Source organism: Gadus chalcogrammus, chromosome 6, assembly GCF_026213295.1.
Source record: "Gadus chalcogrammus isolate NIFS_2021 chromosome 6, NIFS_Gcha_1.0, whole genome shotgun sequence".
NCBI lineage: Eukaryota > Metazoa > Chordata > Actinopteri > Gadiformes > Gadidae > Gadus > Gadus chalcogrammus.
The window spans coordinates 221,742-242,789 of record NC_079417.1 but is presented as its reverse complement, the minus strand read 5'-3'; the positions used below and the strand labels follow the sequence as shown (position 1 = coordinate 242,789).

The 21,048-nt window shown below is 50.1% G+C and overlaps 1 protein-coding gene across 1 annotated transcript in view; it reads left to right on the top strand.

The window, feature by feature from the left end:
- Positions 1-11,152, top strand: part of rspo1 (R-spondin 1) — a 129,573-nt gene extending 118,421 nt beyond the window's left edge. Inside the window, exons 7-10 of the mRNA XM_056592269.1 lie at positions 4,057-4,248; positions 8,581-8,724; positions 10,441-10,710; positions 10,953-11,152. Of these exons, the coding sequence (XP_056448244.1) occupies positions 4,057-4,248; positions 8,581-8,724; positions 10,441-10,710; positions 10,953-11,152 (806 nt within the window). The remainder of the gene's footprint in view (positions 1-4,056; positions 4,249-8,580; positions 8,725-10,440; positions 10,711-10,952) is intronic.
- The last annotated feature ends 9,896 nt before the right edge of the window (positions 11,153-21,048 follow it).

Below are 21,048 nucleotides of genomic sequence, written 5' to 3'. Positions count from 1 at the left end.
GAGAGAGTAACCTTTGCGTGTCTCGTTGTCCATACCGGGGTGATGGTGTGGTGGCCTCACATCGAGCTGTTTTATGTTTTCAGATCATCTGGAATGGGTTTTCTAAAGTGTGAGGTGAAGAAATCTGGCAGCTCTCTGCTCTCTGTTGGACTCGGAACATAATCGAATAATATAAATAGTAGAAGTGTCAAATGGCTTTTGCCAGTATTGTAATAAAGAAGCAACACTCTGTCTGCCTAATAAGGTCCTTTTTAGTCTTTCTTTAGCAGGGGAGGACTTTCCATGGCCAGGGATGTTGGGTGTGATATCCCTGGCTGTAGCTGTAGATCCAGGCCCGACACTACCAGGCCTGATCTGACTGCAGAACCCACCGTGCCTTAAAGAGTGTTTTCTAGTTCCCAGTTGACCCCGTTGCACTTTGATCTTATGACATTTGATTTTGTTCCCACGCCAACTCTGAGTGCAGCAGACATGATTTTTGTAATTTATTGTGTCATAATTCCTGAGGTTTGTGAAATCGACATAACTGTTCTCAGATTTCTATCGTCTCTTCAGGGAACAGGGATAACAGGAGAAAGAATACTTAGTAAATAATTTATTTCCAACCAAATTCGAATTCAGCTTTTGCCAAGATGTGATTATCCATTTGTCACACCAAATGATTCTGTTATCCTGACCCCCCCCCCCCCCCCACCTCTCTCTCTCTCTCTCTCTCTCTCTCTCTCTCTCTCTCTCTCTCTCTCTCTCTCTCTCTCCCTCTCACTCTCTCTATCTCAGACCCTGTTTCTGATGAGCGTATGAACCAACCACCCCAATCTCTCTTTTCCAATCTGTAACCAATGCAGAGGATCTCTAGAAGAACAACTTCCTATCTGGAACCCTCCAGTGAAGACAACTTCCTGTCTGGAACCCACCAGTGAAGACAACTTCCAGTCTGGACCTCATCTCTAGAAGGCCACCTTGTTTCTGGAGCCCCTCCAGTGAAGATAACGTCTGGAGACCCCTGTAGTAAGGTAGCTTCCTGTCTGGAACCATTTCCCCCTTCTTTTCACCTCCAGGGATTAAGGCCTATCGCATACCTAGCTCCTGATTCTCAAACCCAAGACCTAATCTTAGACTGTTACGTGGAGCCACAAGCTTCATGGGTTCAGTGTTCAGTCTCAGGTTCTGTACCAAAGTATCTCTAACACTCTGATCCTAGTTCCCTCGGAATCCTCCGACCTCTGCTTCCACCACCACCTCCCCATCGGTGCCACCCCTACCACCACGCCAACGGCCATGGCTCGGAGCTCCTCTGGACGGACAGCTCCAGTCCTACAGCCCTCTCCCTGGAGCCAGTGAGCACAGCGCACAGAGAAGGAACAGAATAGAGGAGCTCAAAGGCCAGAGGAGCTGGGAGCCCGTCCCTCTGGCAGCCAGCAGGGGGCGCGCCCGGCCAGAAGCCACACTGGGACTATGCAGCTGGGGCCGGTGGCGCTGGCACTGGTGATGCTCAGCTCCATGAGCACCAGCCTCCCGGAGGAGGGGCTCGCCCAGCCAGCGCTGCCCAGGGCCCGGAGGCACCGACGGGGTGAGCACCCTGGGCCGCGACCATGGAGGGGCTGGTCGCTGTGGTCGCTGGTTGACCGCTGACTACTGAGCTTTGTCTTGTCTTGTATTATAAAAAATATATGCATCATTTAGCTGTCCAGATGTGTACCTTTTAACGCATTAACCATTTAAAATGACTTGAATGAATGTTCTTAGGGCCTGACAGCTACACTTTTACACTATTAGACCCTGAACATTACACTATTAAGCTATTAAACCCTGACCATAACACTGATAACTTATTAAACCCTGACCATAACACTAATAACTTATTAAACCCTGACCATAACACTATTAACTTATTAAACCCTGACCATAACACTATTAACTTATTAAACCCTGACCATAACACTATTAACTTATTAAACCCTGACCATAACACTATTACACTATTAAACCCTGACCATAACACTATTAACTTATTAAACCCTGACCATAACACTATTACACTATTAAACCCTGACCATAACACTATTACACTATTAAACCCTGACCATAACACTATTAACTTATTAAACCCTGACCATAACACTATTAACTTATTAAACCCTGACCATAACACTATTACACCCTGAACATTATACTTTTAAGCTATTACACCCTCACCACTACACTAATACATCCTGAAAACTGCACTATTGCAGTATTACACCCTGACCACTACACTATCACACCCTGACCACTACACTATCACACCCTGACCACTACACTATCACACCCTGACCACTACACTATCACACCCTGACCACTACACTATCACACCCTGACCACTACACTATCACACCCTGACCACTACACTATCACACCCTGACCACTACACTATCACACCCTGACCACTACACTATAATAATAATAATAATAATACATTTAATTTAGAGGCGCCTTTCAAAACACCCAAGGTCACCTTACAGAGTCATCATACATTTTTTAAAAAACAAGACATTGTGGAAAAAAAAATAAATAAATAAATAAATAAATAAATAAATAAATAAACATAAGCAATAAGAAATAAATAAAACAAAAACAAGACAAAACAAAACAAAAAAAACTATCAAAACAGTGATCAGTTAGACGTTGTGTGCGAGTTTGAACAGGTGAGTTTTGAGTTGTGACTTGAAGGTTGTAATGGTGTCTGACTGTTTTATGTGTGGGGGGAGGGAGTTCCAGAGCCTGGGTGCTGACCACTACACTATCACACCCTGACCACTACACTATCACACCCTGACCACTACACTATCACACCCTGACCACTACACTATCACACCCTGACCACTACACTATCACACCCTGACCACTACACTATCACACCCTGACCACTACACTATCACACCCTGACCACTACACTATCACACCCTGACCATAACACTATTGCACCCTGACCAGACCCATGTGTAGTGTGCAACATTTCCTAAAAGAGTTTCTTGTGCAATACATGGTGAACACCTGCATTGGATTCAATATTTTCCTTTGAGTGAACTAGTAGATGGCATCATAGCTACGGTAGCATCGCTATAGCATAAACAGGAACGGACAGCGCGTTCTCTCTCCAGTGTCTGGTTGTGCGTTCCGCAAAGAACAGATATGACATAAGTGAAGCTTTCTCTGGCAGTCAGATTGGCAAAGAATCCACCAGGGCATCTGACCCTGGTTTGCTCCAACAGGCCAGGTCATTGTAACGTTCGCACATGTTGGTAAATACTCATGTCGTCCTACACTCCTGAATTCTGGTGGATCGTACACCAACTTCAGGGTGAGCTTGAGTTCACACAGATCTTACACCGTGGTCTTTTGATCCACAGAAGAAGAGAAGGTGAGACAACTCTGTTGTCGTTGGGAGGGGTATAGCTCAGGGGGTCAACATGAACTCTTCAGATATGGCTGCAGTACAGACGTACATAGTATGGTTCCCACATTAAATCACAGAGGACTCCAGAATGCTTTACAACGAGAGAATGTTGCTGTCCAAACACAACACGAGCCAGATGAGCCACGGTGTAGACGAGAGGGACCTTCTTGCGGGGTTCATAGTCATAAATAAGATAAGGTTAAGGTGTGCCTTTAGAGATGGTTCATTGTTTGCATTAGCCTAGAAGTGGTTTAGTTAAGATATTGGGTTAGAGATGGCCATGTTTAGGTATTAGGTTAGAGATGGTTATGGTTCGGTATTAAATCTGCAAACAAATATATTGAGCCCTGAAGCAGTGAACCCCTGAACATTAAAACCTCTTTACCTCCTCACACCTCTGACTGCCCTCCACAGCCCAACCTGTTGGCATCCTTGCCCCCCTCCCCGTCTGTAAGACGCCTTTACCCCCGCTGCTCCTTCATGAGCTCTCAGTCAGATAAAGTGTCTGCTAAATGACTAAATCATGACTCCCTCAACCTCTGGATTTCCCGTAAGGGATCCGTAAAGCCTTGTCTTCCTCTCCCCCATCCCTCACCCCTCTCCCCCATCCCTCCTCCCAGTCAGCGCCGAGGGTCTGGCGGTGTGCCCCAAGGGCTGCGAGCGCTGCTCCGAGTACAACGGCTGTGTCAAGTGCAAGCCCAAACTCTTCATCTTCCTGGAGCGCAACGACATCCGTCAGATGGGGGTGTGCCTGGCCTCGTGTCCCGTGGGGTACTTCGGCATGAGGAACCCCGAAACCAACCGCTGCACGCGTGAGTTCTGCTGCCGCTGGGTTTAACTCATCCAAACTCGACCCACAGGGTGGATTGCATCGACACGTGATGCGACCGACGCGTGACGACCACACACACGAGATGACCAAACACGTTCCATCATCCCAACACTCAACACCAACACACAACTGAACACTCAACTAAACAAACACCTTCAACTAACCAAACCCTCTAATTACGCAACACCAGACACTCCACTGAAACAGTCAAAACTAACTGGATTAACGACACGTTTGCGACACACCAACTAATCCCTCAACTAATGGAACAGTCAAAACAAACCCAATCAATCATCAAACACTAGGCCAATGATTTGACTGAACTCTTAAGTTGGGCTGGGGATGCTGCCAGAATGAAAGCTTCTCCACCGCGGGGTGTCGGACAGCTTCGTCCAAACTACCAGGTTAAAGCTTTGTGGCGATCATCTCATCACTTCTCCTCAGAAATGAAAAGCTGGTTCTTTGTACATAGGTTGTTTTTAGTGAACAGAGAATAGGGACGGAATGTATCCTGTGGAGAACATATAAAGGCAGACTGAACAAAGGATCAGCCCAGTGGAGCCCCCAGAGCCGGGGGGAGCGGGACTGACATGCCAGACTCCTGTCTTCCAAGGAATCTCCCTGCTCCTTCTGGAATCAATGAGGCATTTTGTTGTCTTGTCTTGTTTAGTTTGGATCCATCACAGACGTCTTGGTAATGAGACCACAGGTGATTGTAATAAAATAACAGTTGAAATCCAGCGAGTGATGTCTGGAGCCGAAGAGCAGTGGGATTGTGCCACTTGGTTGGGTTGGTTCGGGTTGACAAACTGAAACACCAACAATTGGTGTTGGCCGAGTTCTGCTTCTGCATCCTACAGCCAACGAAGGCATACCCTGGGTCTCTACGCCCTCTCTGGCTTTACCGTATGCTCCTGAGCATACTGCGCCAACAGTCACCAACAGTTGTGTTTTTTAATGTATATGTGAACCTCCTCAACGATAAGAAGGGATCTGAAGACGAAGCAGCTGAGACGGCCTGACGGGTTGATATGCTGTGTGGCCGGACTCCGACCTGGTGGTGAACGAGGTCGTCTCCTGGATCCCGGTAACCAGCGATGACTCAGAGTGAGGTCTGCCAGTTTAGATCTCGACGACAAACCTTTGACAGCACAACACACCAACACAAAGCAGAGCCTCGCCGGGTAGTTCCTGGCCCAGCGCCTGCTGACTGCGTGCCTCAAACCTCTGAGCGAGGGTGCAGCCGGGCTCGGCCAATACGACTCCGACCGCTGTCACACTGTTTACCAAACCTACCTTGGCCGATCCTGGAGAAACACGCCAGCACTTTGACAACGTTTGTTTCCTTTTGCTCGTGGGCAAACAAAAAAATGAAGAATTGGAAGAGACTACCAAAGAAGTTAGCATCTGAAATGCACTGTAGTTGGTCTGTTTTGAGAGGAAGTTTGCTTCCTGTGCTCCCATGTAGAGGGTTCATACCGTCAGCCTGCTGGGAATGATGTCACTTCCTATTTTCTACAGTGCATCTCAAATCCCACATTATGGATGTATACAGTTCAGACAAACCCTATGATGATTACTGTCGCAATAAAAGACCTGTATGACATCTCTGAAATGCACTCCAGGATGTGTACTGTGTCTCAGTGACATACCCATAGATCCTCATGAACCTCCGCAGTATCTGAATACAAATACAGGATAGGGTCTTCACAGAACCCTTATCAATGTGTATTTGGTCAACACTTTGGAAAACTGACAACCTGTACTGTCACTTTTTCACTCCAGCTATTATTATTGTCTTTACAAAAGCTACAAAGAAGTTCTACTACTAAAAGCAAGAGAAAACGTGACACAGAGCAAGTTTGATTTGTTTTTAACTGATTTATATTCGATAATACACTGCGGGCTAACCAGCAGACGACCCGTCCCTCAGTCCTACATGCCGACGGGATCTCTGACAAAGTGATACCAACTGCCGCTAAAGCCTTTCCAGAGCGGCGGGCTGTTATTTGCTTTCCCCACAGGAAGGAGAATAGCGATTCCGCTGCGCTGTTGGATGAGCTGTGGCTTGATCACATAATATCTTTCAGATGTGGTGATTTCTGCGGGCCTCCCTGCCGCAGCAGAGGTCTGCGTCACACGAGGGAGTCCACACCATGGCAGGGGGTCTGTTGTCTGGATGGCATAGCGTTGCTGGTTCCATTCTCGGCCTCTCCTGGATTTGGATCTGGAGGTTCTCTTGTGCAAGAGGCCTCAGGTTTCATGTTCCAATCTGGGGGTGTTCTTATCACGAGGTTGTTGGGGAAGCACTGCTTGATGCAGTGGACTGAGCAGAGGAAGAGAAGGCTCTCCAGTCCAGCGCAGCCCGGTTGTGCACGTTGGTGCAACAGACTAATGGGAAGCTTGCATAACAGAGTGAGGCGTGCAGTGTACTTTACACAGAGGTTTCCTAAGTGATACAATGATGAGTGATCTGCAACAGTAAGACGATGAACTGCTGTTAGTGGCTCCACACGGGAGGGTCACAGCTCACAGCCCACATGATCTCCTCACAATGACTGTGCCTTGTTAGCTCTCCGTCCTCACGAGCATTAAGAGGTATTTTATAGATAGCACACAGACTGTCAGACGGTACCTGAGATCTGACGGTCTGCTGAGGGTCTATCGGCTGCTAGGAAACATGCTCTTATAGTTTTGACCTTTTAAGCCTTTTAATGACATTTTTAAGATTGTTGGAATGTGTACATAATACACAGTATATAATACATCTGTGTGATTATGAACAACTATTAATGCATATAAAAACATAACGATGTTGATACACATTTTCTGAATTGCTCAGTTTATTGTCAAAATGTTGCAAGCATTAAATTGTTGTCGATGGATTGTCTGTTTGCCTAGGACTCTAGCTAAAGGGTATTAGGTATTTTTGGCAGAAAGAGCCGTGGTTTGACTTTAATTGTGTTCTAAAGAACCTAAAAGTGTATTTTGGTTTCGAAGGATGTGCTGGGAAAACAATGTGGTTCACCTCACAAATCAACTCGTTAAAATACCTCTCCTCGCTCTTGTTGTTGCAAGATTTGAGTCATTTTCCATTACAACAAAATGGTGCTCAGACATGCATATTAAAACAAATGTGATATTGTTAAAATGATAAAACGCTCATTTGAATTTAAATTCTTAAAATGACTAAATATAAATTAAGAATATACTTAAACAGATATCAAGAATGTTTACCACAGTTCCCGCAAAAAGTTAGAATCTTAATTTTTCACCATCTCAGCTATCATCCTACTAGACCCACTGCAGCTAACCTGGAGCTAGCACCTATCCAGTCTAAGGCCCACTGTGGCTAACCTGGAGCTTGCATCCATCCATTCTTATGTCCACTACAGCTAACCGGGAGCTAGCATACATCCAGTCTGAGGCTCATTACAGCTAACCTGGAGCTAGCATCCATCTTTGCTAACCGGGGCTAGGATCCATCCTGTCTGAGGCCAACCTGAAGACAGTATCCATGCAGCTGTCTGTGAGAGTATTGTTAGAAACATTTGTCTACCGTTATAGCACGGGAACGTTAGCGCTGTCAAATTTAGCCGCCAAGCGCTTACAATAATAACTGTAAGCAGCAGTCCAGAGCACTGTGGTCCCCTGTGTCTCTGGGCCCCAGGTGGAAATACTGCAGCTCAAATGATGTGTATGACCGGCCGTAAATACATACAGAGCTGCCGGCCGCCGCCTCCTTCCCTCCTCGTCGTTCTGCGAGCATTCCTGTCAGTTTGTGGTTTCTGACTGAGACTCAGTTGAAGCAGTTAAGAGGAGTTTGAGGAATTGCGTTTCAGAGCGATGTGATCGGGTTGCTGTGGGGTTTCATATCGTGGGGTTCACTGAGAGCTGAGGTGGGGCGTCTGGTTTGGGGTCCGCTGACACATGGCGGCTTCAGTACACAAGCACATCTTAATGCATACAAACAGTATAAATTAGGTCCTGGTTCACTGGTTAAAACAATTATTATAACTGAACTACATCTATTCCAGTCCAGATGCACTCCCTCAATCTAAATCCACCTCATCAGCACCGTGAGTCCATCATTAAACTGCTCAATACAAGTAATACTGCTTCTAATAACAATCAATAGTTGGTTCATTCATGAAAGAATCTTATTTGGTCAGTTTGAAGTTCTAGCTTGACGAGCCCTAGCTCAAGACGTCGTCTGATTTAGAGCAGCAACAAAAGTAGTTGATAGTGTTGTTGTTGGAATGATGGTTGTATTGACTCGGCCCTGTCCTCTGATCTCTCCTGTGTCTTCCAGAGTGTAAAATAGAAAACTGCGAGGCCTGTTTCAACCGCAACTTCTGCACCAAGTGTAAGGACGGCTTCTACTCCCACCGGGGGAGGTGTCATGGGACCTGTCCCCCCGGCCTCACCAACACCAACGGCACCATGGAATGCATCGGTAGGTCGACCCTCTGACTTACTCCTCTAACGCACAACAGACCCTCTGCTGGACGCATTCACTCTCACCGGATAAAGCCTCACCACCGCGTGGGTCGCAGGATGGCGACAATCAATTCGTTCTGCTCTGCGTGCCTTGTCTGTTTCATCATTGCTGTGTTTGAAGACACAGCATGAGTGTTGTGTGGATGAACCACATCCATAGAGAGATGGTGATTCACTGTTTAGGCTCACTGCCTTGCCGTGAAAATGAGAAGGACTTTCTGTTGCACTGAAGTTCCTCCGCAGATGGGTCAGGGCGTGTTCGGGAAGCCCGGCCTTAGAGCCAAGCACCCCCGCGTCAAATCAATGCGTGAAGGGATTGAGTTTACGAAAGTGTGTGCGTGTGATTGAGTGAATGGGTGTGGATGAATGAGTGAATGAGTGTGTACAGTGCTCTGGGACTGTCCCGAGTAGAGCTATGGTAAACATGGTTCCTACCCCCTCTGACGGGTTCTGATCAGATCCCCGTGGCAACAGCCCCCGTGGCGTGCTGGTGAGCGGTCTGGGACGCCTCGCTCAGCAGCCGCTAAATGCTCGGCGCTGGCAGCCCTTCTGCTGTCAGAGCGGGGGCCCGGGGGGGGGGGGGGGGGGGCAGGAGACAAACCAACTGGGAGCTCTGCTGTGCAGGGATGCTCTTGCTCAACCACACATGGGCTGTTAGACGCAGCGCAGCGCGGCCAGAACCCGGTCCCTGGAGGGCTCTGGGGGAGGGCCGTGACGCAGGGTTCAGCAGCAGGAGCGATGGATGGGCTCCACGCCGCGGACAGAAGACCTGGAATCCCAGAATGGTTCTGTGACATCACTTCCTGCCTCTCAAAACCAAAGCCTGAGAACATTTCGAAAGTCATATATTGCATCCTATTTGCCATTTCATTCATCATTGTCAGGTCAAACATCAACTTTCTTGCAAATTACTTTCATTGGTCAGTGCAGGTGTGAACAGAGATAAAGGTTTCATTGCCTGGGTGTTGTTTATTCATTTCAAATGTTGAGCAAACAGATTAATCTAACAAAACGAAATAAGCCAACATGGCCAATTCATGGACCCCAGATCCATGAACTAAACTGTGCTGGCTCCTTGATTCGGGATGTTAACTGTTGTTATCGTACCTCCTGATATCATACGTAGGTTTGGGCCTGTACCTCAGAGGGGTGGAGCAGTCTCCTCAGTGTAGCTCCACCCTCTGACGGTGCTGTGTCCTCATGTGTAGCTCCACCCTCTGACGGTGCTGTGTCCTCATGTGTAGCTCCACCCTCTGACGGTGCTGTGTCGTCATGTGTAGCTCCACCCTCTGACGGTGCTGTCTCCTCATGTGTAGCTCCACCCTCTGACGGTGCTGTGTCCTCATGTGTAGCTCCACCCTCTGACGGTGCTGTGTCGTCATGTGTGGCTCCACCCTCTGACGGTGCTGTGTCCTCATGTGTAGCTCCACCCTCTGACGGTGCTGTGTCGTCATGTGTGGCTCCACCCTCTGACGGTGCTGTCTCCTCATGTGTAGCTCCACCCTCTGACGGTGCTGTCTCCTCAGTGTAGCTCCACCCTCTGACGGTGCTGTGTCCTCATGTGTAGCTCCACCCTCCGACGGTGCTGTGTCCTCATGTGTAGCTCCACCCTCCGACGGTGCTGTGTCCTCATGTGTAGCTCCACCCTCATGCCTTGCTCCTCCGCCCTCAGGCCAGCCGGTGGTGGAGTGTGAGCTGGCCGGGTGGAGCGCGTGGGGCTCCTGTATGAAGAAGAACAAGACGTGTGGCTTCAAGAAGGGCTCCGAGGCCCGTGTGAGGCTGCCCCTCCGGTCCGGCCCCCCGGTGGACGGGCCCCTGGGCCCCTCGGTGGACGGGACCCCCCCGGGCCCCGGGGCTCCCCCGGCTCCGCTGGCCCCCCCGCCCTGCGAGCCCCAGACAGAGAGGAGGAAGTGTGTGGTGATGAAGACGCCGTGCACCAGAGGTACGGAAACTAACGGTAACTAAGTAACGGTAACTAACCTACTAACTAACTAAACACCCTGACCCGCGCACTTCTCAGTCCGCTGTTCTTGTATATAATAATCTCCATTATATCCTTTTTTCTAACCCTATATTATTTTAGTTTTCACGTAACAGTCAAGCATCCATAAAACCCTTTGAGCCCGAGCTGCGTCTCTGGTAAACACATCGGGCCGTTAGTCAGCGATCGGGGTCCTCTCCCAGCCAGAGGCACCACGCGGGTTGATTGGGTTTGGCTTGGCTCCCCCACCGCCACGGACACCAGAGTTCCTGACTTCCCAGCATGTAAACAGTGCAGGGCGTCTGTGAGCCAGAGCGATGACGGCTCCGTCTCTGCGCAGCGGAGCTGGCCCGGGATCACAGCCGGATCAGGGCTGTTAGTCTCGGTGCTCGCTGAGGCGTGAGGGTGACACGGATCTCATGTGTTTCTCACGCTCGCCGCGTCGACCCGCCGTCCAACTGCTGTCCCGCGGGTTAGCGCAGAGCTAACAGGCCGTGTCGCATACTCGGACAGCGTATACATTATCGGGTTCTGTTTCACTTCCCACAGGCTGAACAAAGAGCAGCGAGGTGCTGGGAGGAAGGAGGAAAGGATTAGAGGGGAAATGTTCGTCTGCTGAATCTTTAGCGGCCCTGTTAGCTGCTATTGTAGCCTTACGATAGGTTACAATGCAGCTTGTTAGACCTTGTTACAGCTGGTACCTCTTTTAGCATGTTGTTAGGTCATATTGTAGCATGGAGCTAGGTTTTGCTGTTGCTTGAAACTTGGGCCTGTTTCGCTTGTAGCTAGGCCAGATGCTCCTCTTATAGCTGATACCTAGATCCTGTTGAAGGTTGTAGTTAGATGGTATTGTAGCATTTGCATAGTTCATATTGCAGCTTAGTTAGTGTAGCAATATATTTTTTAAAGCTGAAAAAGGTACGATTTTAGCTTCTAGCTCATTCGATTGTATGATATAGCTTGCGTATATTGGAGGAGCTAGCTAGGTCCTAAGTTAGCTTTTAGCTAGGACCTCTTGTATTGTGTATCTAGTTGCTATAGTAGCTTGTTGCTAATACTGAATTACGGCAAGGGAAAAATAAGCTGTACACATTGTTCGCCGGCTGCCTTCCTGAGAGAATCTCCGCTGTAAGTTTGGGAGAATAAGAGTGAATTATTATAAACTGCCCCTTAAAAGGGGAATCGCTGACTGCCAAGTGTATAAACGTTGAGTTGCTGCATCACTGGAAAAAGGTGTCAGTGAACAGTGCTAGAAGAGCAGTTCATGATGAGTGAGGTGTCACGCGATAGGAGTGGAACCACAGAAGTCCTCTGGGATAAAACAAGGGACCAGACTTCAAGACGCTCAATCTGCCTGACCTGCAATCAGTTTGACCAACGATGTATAGAAATAAATTAAAGAATGGGTGAATTTGTAAGCGGCCGTTGTGACTCTTGAGTGGTGTGTGAATCAGCCATGTGCTACATCAGTGTAGCTGAGGAGGTTGGCTAATGGTCTGGGTACATAAACCACTGCAGGCAGCGCTTGTATAACAACAGTGATTTACTGGATTGCGCAGCTACAATGGTTTGGCCACAGTTACCATTTTTTTCCACCCTTAGTGAAGCTCTCTGCAACACAGACTCACACGAAGACCAGTTTGGTTTGTTTCTCCACTTGTGATTGTTTTCACCAGACCGCCTTGTTTACTTTGGAAGGAGAGACTTGTGCAATTAGTGTGGAGATAATTGATGGGGTTCCCCCCCGCTGGCTCCATTAGCGGTTTGTTATAGAGCTAATTAAGTGCTTAAACAGCTAGCACATCCGTTCGGAGGTCCGCGAGTCTGTTCCAGGGCCCTTAATGCACTCAGGGAACCTCTTAGGTACCGACTGGAACAATTACAAACAAATGTTAAGTACCGCTTTTGTTCTGGTCGGAGCGGCTGCCAGAGGAGGTGTATGAGTCAGGGACATGTTGATGGAGAGCATGTGGCACCAGGTTTATCTTTGGCTCTCAGTGGCTTTGAGGGTCCAGAACAGGACGAGGATGCCAGCCCGGAGTGGCGCTATAAGCCTCTGTACCTGGGCTCCGAGGGGGGGTACATGTGTGGAAGAGGCTGTAGTGTGTATTGTGCGACCCTGTGTGTTGTATTAGTGGGGGTGCCAAATAGTTACAATAGAGATAGAAAAAGTTCCCGGGACACATTTGGAACGCAACACCTTTGGGACACACACCTGAGACACACCTGAGACACACACCTGAGACACACCTGAGACACAGCAGAGACACACACCTGAGGCACACCTGAGACACACCTGAGACACACCTGAGACACACACCTGAGACACACCTGAGACACAACTGAGACACACCTGAGACACACACCTGAGACACAGCTGAGACACACACCTGAGACACAGCTGAGACACACCTGGGGCACACCTGAGACACACCTGAGACACACCTGAGACACAGCTGAGACACACCTGAGACACACCTGAGACACGGCTGAGACACAGCTGAGACACACCTGAGACACAGCGGAGAAGCACACCTGAGGCACACCTGAGACACGGCTGAGACAGAGCTGAGACACACCTGAGACACACCTGAGAAGCACACCTGAGACACGGCTGAGACAGAGCTGAGACACACCTGAGACACACACCTGAGACATGGCTGACACACAGCTGAGACACACCTGAGACACAGCTGACCAGTCCTTTAAAGTCCATCAGAATTTTGACCTTGGCAGCTTATGGCAGCAAGATGGGGAGTTCAGCAGCTCTGGGGTGGGTGCTGTTGTAGTTGCTGTAGGGTGTGGGTGGGGGGGGGGAGAGAGAAGGGTGGATCATCACGACACTGCAAGCTACAGAAAACCACTCAGGAGACAACTAATGGTAATCACTACAATTACATTATTTTACAAGGCTGTTAAACATAAGTGAAGGTCAACTAACTGGCACATAGTAGTGGAAAATGGAGAGCAGGACTTGAATGGAGGCCATCCACATGCTCCAAACACTTGGCTGGTGGATCAGATAGGTGTCACTAAGAAGCAGTTAAGGGCTAGGACGCACAAGGTTAGGCTGAGGAGAACCCTGGACCACTTCCTCTCCTGATCACCTCCTCTCCTCTCCTCTCCTCTCCTCTCCTCTCCTCTCCTCTCCTCTCCTCTCCTCTCCTGATCACCTCCTCTCCTCTCCTCTCCTCTCCTCTCCTCTCCTCTCCTCTCCTCTCCTCTCCTGATCACCTCCTCTCCTCTCCTCTCCTCTCCTCTCCTCTCCTCTCCTCTCCTCTCCTCTCCTCTCCTCTCCTCTCCTCCTCCTCTCCTCTCCTCTCCTCTCCTCTCCTCTCCTCTCCTGATCCTCTCCTCTCCTCTCCTCTCCTCTCCTCTCCTTTCCTCTCCTCTCCTCTCCTCTCCTCTCCTCTCCTCTCCTCTCCTCTCCTCTCCTGATCGCCTCCTTTCCTCTCCTTCCTCAGGGAGGAGGAACAAGGGCGATCGACGGCACGACCCCGGCACCCGAAAGGAGCGAGAGAACAGTCGGGGGAGAGGGAGGGAGGGAGGGGGAGCAGGAGGAGCAGGAGGAGCAGGAGGAGCAGGAGGAGCAGGAGGAGCAGGAGGAGCAGGAGGAGCAGGAGGAGCAGGAGGAGCCAAGAGACGGAAGGCCCAGAGCCAGACCAGCACCCAGCCCAGCTCCACTACCCGCTCCTCCTTCAGCTAACCGGCTCCACCACCCACTCCTCCGTCAGCTAACCGGCTCCACCACCCACTCCTCCATCAGCTAACCGGCTCCACCACCCACTCCTCCGTCAGCTAACCGGCTCCACCACCAACCACTCCTCCATCAGCTAACCGGCTCCACCACCCACTCCTCCGTCAGCTAACCGGCTCCACCACCCACTCCTCCATCAGCTAACCGGCTCCCCCTCCCACTCCTCCATCAGCTAACCGGCTCCCCCTCCCACTCCTCCATCAGCTAACCGGCTCCCCCTCCCACTCCTCCATCAGCTAACCGGCTCCACCACCAACCACTCCTCCATCAGCTAACCGGCTCCACCACCCACTCCTCCGTCAGCTAACCGGCTCCACCACCCGCTCCTCCATCAGCTAACCGGCTCCACCACCTGCTCCTCCATCAGCTAACCGGCTCCACCACCCACTCCTCCGTCAGCTAACCGGCTCCCCCTCCCACTCCTCCATCAGCTAACCGGCTCCACCACCAACCACTCCTCCGTCAGCTAACCGGCTCCCCCTCCCACTCCTCCGTCAGCTAACCGGCTCCACCACCCACTCCTCCTTCAGCTAACCGGCTCCACCACCCAATCCTCCGTCAGCTAACCGGCTCCACCTCCCACTCCTCCGTCAGCTAACCGGCTCCAACTCCACCCACTCCTCTGTCAGCTAACTGGCTCCACCACTCACTCCTCCATCAGCTAACTAGCTCCACCACCACCCACTCCTCCATCAGCTAACCGGCTCCACCACCCACTCCTCCGTCAGCTAACCGGCTCCCCCTCCCACTCCTCCATCAGCTAACCGGCTCCACCACCCACTCCTCCGTCAGCTAACCGGCTCCACCACCCACTCCTCCGTCAGCTAACCGGCTCAACCTCCACCAACTCCGTCAGCTAACCGGCTCAGCCTCCACCAACTCCGTCAGCAGAGAGCGACTGAGAAACATTTGCAGTTGGGGTTTTAATAAACTATCATGTAGAGAATCTGAGGTTTGACACCAGGTCTCCCCCAGACCAGGACCAGGTCTGACCCAGACCAGGACCAGGTCTCACCCGGACCAGGACCAGGTCTCCCCCAGACCAGGACCAGGTCTGGCCCAGACCAGGACCAGGTCTGGCCCAGACCAGGACCAGGTCTCACCCGGACCAGGACCAGGTCTGACCCAGACCAGGACCTGGTCTCACCCGGACCAGGTCTCACCCAGACCAGGACCAGGTTTGACCCGGACCAGGACCAGGTCTGACCCGGACCAGGTCTCACCCAGACCCGGACCAGGTCTGACCCGGACCAGGACCAGGTCTGACCCGGACCAGGACCAGGTCTGAACGAGGAGCAGGTCTGATGAGGAGCAGGTCTGAACGAGGAGCAGGTCTGAACGAGGAGCATGGAGGGAGATGAGACCAGCGTGAGGATCCACATGAGGGACGCTCTAACATCCACACAGGAGGAGCTGGAGAGAGGAGAACACGGCCCTCCTCTCAGAGAGGCGTGAGGAGCGGCTCCATCTGCCCTCCTGCCCCGTCGTATATTACCCCCCCCCCCCCCCCTTCCCCCCCGTCTGATCCTAATCACAGCCTGCTTCTCATTGTTGTTGTTGTGTTTATGTTTGTGAAAGTGAGCTGACAGATAATGTGGCGTGGGAGGTGGAGGGTAAACACAGCGCAGTACCTTTCTCTGGAGCTGGGAGGAATCCGAGCGCTGGAACCCATTAGTGGTCTGAGTGTCATGGGGATCTCCGACCCAGGAGGAACTCAGAAGGTCTGCTCACGCAAGACCTCCTCACGAGAACCACTCCTGCAGAGCGAGGAGGACGAAGCAATGAACATGTGCATGCATCGGAGATGGGAATGAGTGTATGCACATGCATGTATCGATGCATCATATACAGGCCTCTGTGTGTGTGTGTGTGTGTGTGTGTGTGTGTGTGTGTGTGTGTGTGTGTGTGTGTGTGTGTGTGTGTGTGTGTGTGTGTGTGTGTGTGTGTGTGTGTGTGTGTGTGTGTGTGTGCATGGTGTGTGTGTGTGAGCTGATAGGGTGTGATCTGACGCTAGGGTTCTTTCACTTAGGATAACAATGGAGACTAGTTCTGTTTGTCTGGTCTTTCTTTGTTAGTGGAGTTTAGGAATGGACTCTAGGAATCCAGAAAGGAAGCGTTGTAAATGTAAGCACTATGTTAAACGCATTCATACATACGCAATAACTATAAATCTATTATGTGTAGCATTCAGCCATGAAGTGCTCTGTTGTCTCATACGCTAGCAGCTGTTTCTGGTAGAGATCAAGGTATAACACAACTATCTGTTAGTGATCAAGTACTGGGCTCCATTCCATCACACAGCCGTGTCAGTTGTTTTCTAGAGTTTGAACCGTTTGACGATAACGTGACGATGTGTTGTCGGGTCCCATCCCAAGATGGGCTTCCTGACAGAGACGCACTGTGGTTGTTCATGTTATGCGATGCCCAATATGTCAAACATTGTTTATCCTCAATAATAAAGAGTATTAGTATCATTGTGTACATCTTCTTCTCACACATCTAAACCAAATAAAGCGAAAGGAACTCAGTTCTCTCCCAGCTTCCCGATAACATCCCATTTTCATCATTCATCGTTTGGTCGGTGAAAGCTATATGTCCTCACCAGCCAACATTCTACTCTACACTTTTACTGCCATTAGTTAACGCAAGCTAACACTAGTTAGCGTTAGGTAGCATAGGCCAACGCTAGTTAACATGAGGTAGAGGTATTGAACACTGGCCATCAGTAGTTATGGGAGTGGGTAATCTCCCAACTTTCTTGGGGCATTTTTCCGAAGCACGCCCCCTTGTGGTCGCAGCATTAGCGTGAGCCGGTCTGGTGTCTGGTGTCTCCCTCGGCGACCAGGAGCGTCTCCCTCGGCGACCAGGAGGGGGAGGTTCTAGAGTCGAGGTCGTCTCCCTCGGCGACCAGGAGGGGGAGGTTCTAGAGTCGGGGTCGTCTCCCTCAGCGACCAGGAGGGGGAGGTTCTAGAGTCGGGGTCGTCTCCCGCGGCGACCAGGAGGGGGAGGTTCTAAAGTCGAGGTCGTCTCCCTCGGCGACCAGGAGGAGGAAGTTCTAGAGTCGAGGTCGTCTCCCTCAGCGACCAGGAGGAGGAGGTTCTAGAGTCGGGGTCGTCTCCCTCGGCGACCAGGAGGGGGAGGTTCTAGAGTCGGGGTCGTCTCCCTCGGCGACCAGGAGGAGGAGGTTCTAGAGTCGAGGTCGTCTCCCTCGGCGACCAGGAGGGGGAGGTTCTAGAGTCGAGGTCGTCTCCCTCGGCGACCAGGAGGGGGAGGTTCTAGAGTCGAGGTCGTCTCCCTCGGCGACCAGGAGGAGGAGGTTCTAGAGTCGAGGTCGTCTCCCTCAGCGACCAGGAGGGGGAGGTTCTAGAGTCGGGGTCGTCTCCCTCGGCGACCAGGAGGGGGAGGTTCTAGAGTCGAGGTCGTCTCCCTCGGCGACCAGGAGGAGGAGGTTCTAGAGTCGAGGTCGTCTCCCTCGGCGACCAGGAGGAGGAGGTTCTAGAGTCGAGGTCGTCTCCCTCGGCGACCAGGAGGGGGAGGTTCTAGAGTCGAGGTCGTCTCCCTCGGCGACCAGGAGGAGGAGGTTCTAGAGTCGAGGTCGTCTCCCTCGGCGACCAGGAGGGGGAGGTTCTAGAGTCGGGGTCGTCTCCCTCGGCGACCAGGAGGAGGAGGTTCTAGAGTCGAGGTCGTCTCCCTCGGCGACCAGGAGGGGGAGGTTCTAGAGTCGAGGTCGTCTCCCTCGGCGACCAGGAGGGGGAGGTTCTAGAGTCGAGGTCGTCTCCCTCGGCGAACAGGAGGAGGAGGTTCTAGAGTCGAGGTCGTCTCCCTCGGCGACCAGGAGGGGGAGGTTCTAGAGTCGAGGTCGTCTCCCTCGGCGACCAGGAGGGGGAGGTTCTAAATTCGGGGTCGTCTCTGGTGGGACCCCTGGCCCCGGGTGGGAGGGGCATTAATCGAGACAGGAATAAACATTAATGATGTGTCAGGGCCGGACCCCAGGGGGGGCAATTACAGACCCCAGGGGGGGCTACTCCAGACCCCAGGGGGGGCTACCAGGCCAGGCCCAAGGGGGGGCTACCAGGCCGGGCCCAATGGGGGGCTACCAGGCTACGTCACCTCCTCCTATGTCACCTCCTGCAACGGCCGGACAGGAAGTGGAGTAGGGGGAGCTCTAGCGCCCCCATGTGGAGCCTCTTGGTACTACACCAGGAGGAGGCCTGAGAACAGCAGTCTGTCCCGCCGCTCAGGGGGCCGCTGTTCTAGGACCAGGTTGATTAGTTAGTTGACAAAATCACATTTCAGTAAATGTGAAATTGGGCGGGTTATCCCACGGCTACGGTCCATGTGGGATTCCTTTCAGTGCCATTGTTGTGTATTGATGTGTACATGAAATGCACCACCATCCATCATTCAGGCCAGTACAGGCCACCGTAGCTGCTTGGTGAGGGGGCTAGCCGCGAGCTACTCCTCATTAAATTCTACACTGAACCTCCAAGTATTTTAAGATACGATTAAGTTTAGGTAAAAGTTAGCCACGTGGTGCGTTTCATGATATTTTCATTCATTATTCGTGAGTTACTCATCAGAATTCTTCACCCACCAAGGAAAATAAACGCTCATCCCTAGAGCAGAAAGACCACGACCCCATGACCCCATGACCCCATGGTCCTGGAACTGCAGTCCTGGAACCGCGGTCCTGGAACAGCGGTCCTGGAACCGCAGTCCTGGAACTGCAGCATCCGGTTTCTCAGGAACACCATATCATATCATATCATATCATACTACATTGTATCATACATATCATATATCATACATATCGTACATATAATATCTATCATCCATATCATATATCATACAGGCATATCATAAATGAAATCATACATATCAAATATCATAGGCTACATATCACCCATATCATCTATCATACATATCATACATATCATATATCATACGTATCATATGTCAAACATACATATCTTTCTTTCTTTTTCTTTTTATTTATTATACAGGAAAGTATTAGAAGTAACAAAGTTACAATATAAAACGGGCCTGTCTCAGTAAAATAACTGATTTCCAGCAGGTTTCTGTTCTGCAGCACATATAACATACAGGGACAAGGCACATCACACGTCACATTAACATACAACACATAACAGGGACATAGCACGTATAAGTCAGTGTTTGCAAGTGTATGTGTTGAGGAGTAACAATTGATATGCTTTTTTGAACTGTGTGATGGATTGTAATACTCTAATGTGATGGGGAATGCCATTCCAGGCTTTGGTGAAAGTGTGGATGAAGGACCTCTGTCCATAGCCGTTATTGAAAGCAGGCACTGGGTGGAGGGCCATGGAGACAGATCTAGTGACTCGCACTTGGGGCATGTTATGTGTTGGTAAGAGGGAGATGAGTGTTTGTGAGGTGCTGTGTTGGAGTTGAAAATAAAATGTGATAGCATGACTGTAAACAACATTTTGAAAGGACAGAGCGTGTGATTGAGTGAGTGCAGTGCAGTGGTGTGTCCATTTTGGAAGATTGATGTGGATCTTTAAAGCTCGGTTGTATAGTATATAATCATATTGCATGCATACATATCATCTATCTTACATATCATATATCATACATACATCTCATATATCATTTATATCATATCATACATATCATATATAATACATACATATCATACATATCAAACATACCATATGACATACTATCAAACATACGTATTGTCTAACGTCATAACCTTCCACTAGAAGGCAGTGTAATGTCATTACCTTCCGCCTGAGGGCAGTGTAACGTCATTACCGTCCACCAGAAGGCAGTGTAACGTCCTTACCATCCACCAGGGGGCAGTGTAACGTCATTACCCTCCACCAGAGGGCAGTGTTTAAACACCGGCAGGCCTGTTGGCTGCTCCTTATGGGAACAGATTAGACTGTAACTTCATTCAGAGGGAAACAGCAGAGACAGAGTGTCACCGGTATGAAACAAAAATATAATAATAATAAATCAATTATGTTTAAATGACAAACAACCGGAAAATAAAACCAGATGTCACATGAATCTGTCAGCCTCTCAATATCGGCCATTGTTGGATATATTTGGGCTCCTGGGTTTCCAAACAACGGTCTGTTTAAAGGTCATAAATCCTTGAGTTTGGGCTCCAGTAACAGTGGGCCTTCAGGGGAGCAGAGGACGTGTTTCTGTGTTGTTACAGAACAAGCATTTACCACTCCGCTAGGGTCAGCACAGAGGCACGCTAGGCTGCTGGCCTGACGGATGGAATATAGGAAATTATAAAATATAATGCAAATGTATATGATGTACTATAATATCAAATAATGATTTGATTATCTTGTAGCCTAATATAATACATTTTGCAGAACACCTGCATGAAGGGGAACAACAGTAGGGTGATAATCAACTGTTTATGTTCCAGTTCACTGACCTACTGATGGTTTGTCAGGTAAACTACATTGTTCCGACGATGATGATCATCATGATCATGATGAGGATGAGGATGACGCCGATGAGGTTAACAGGGATGA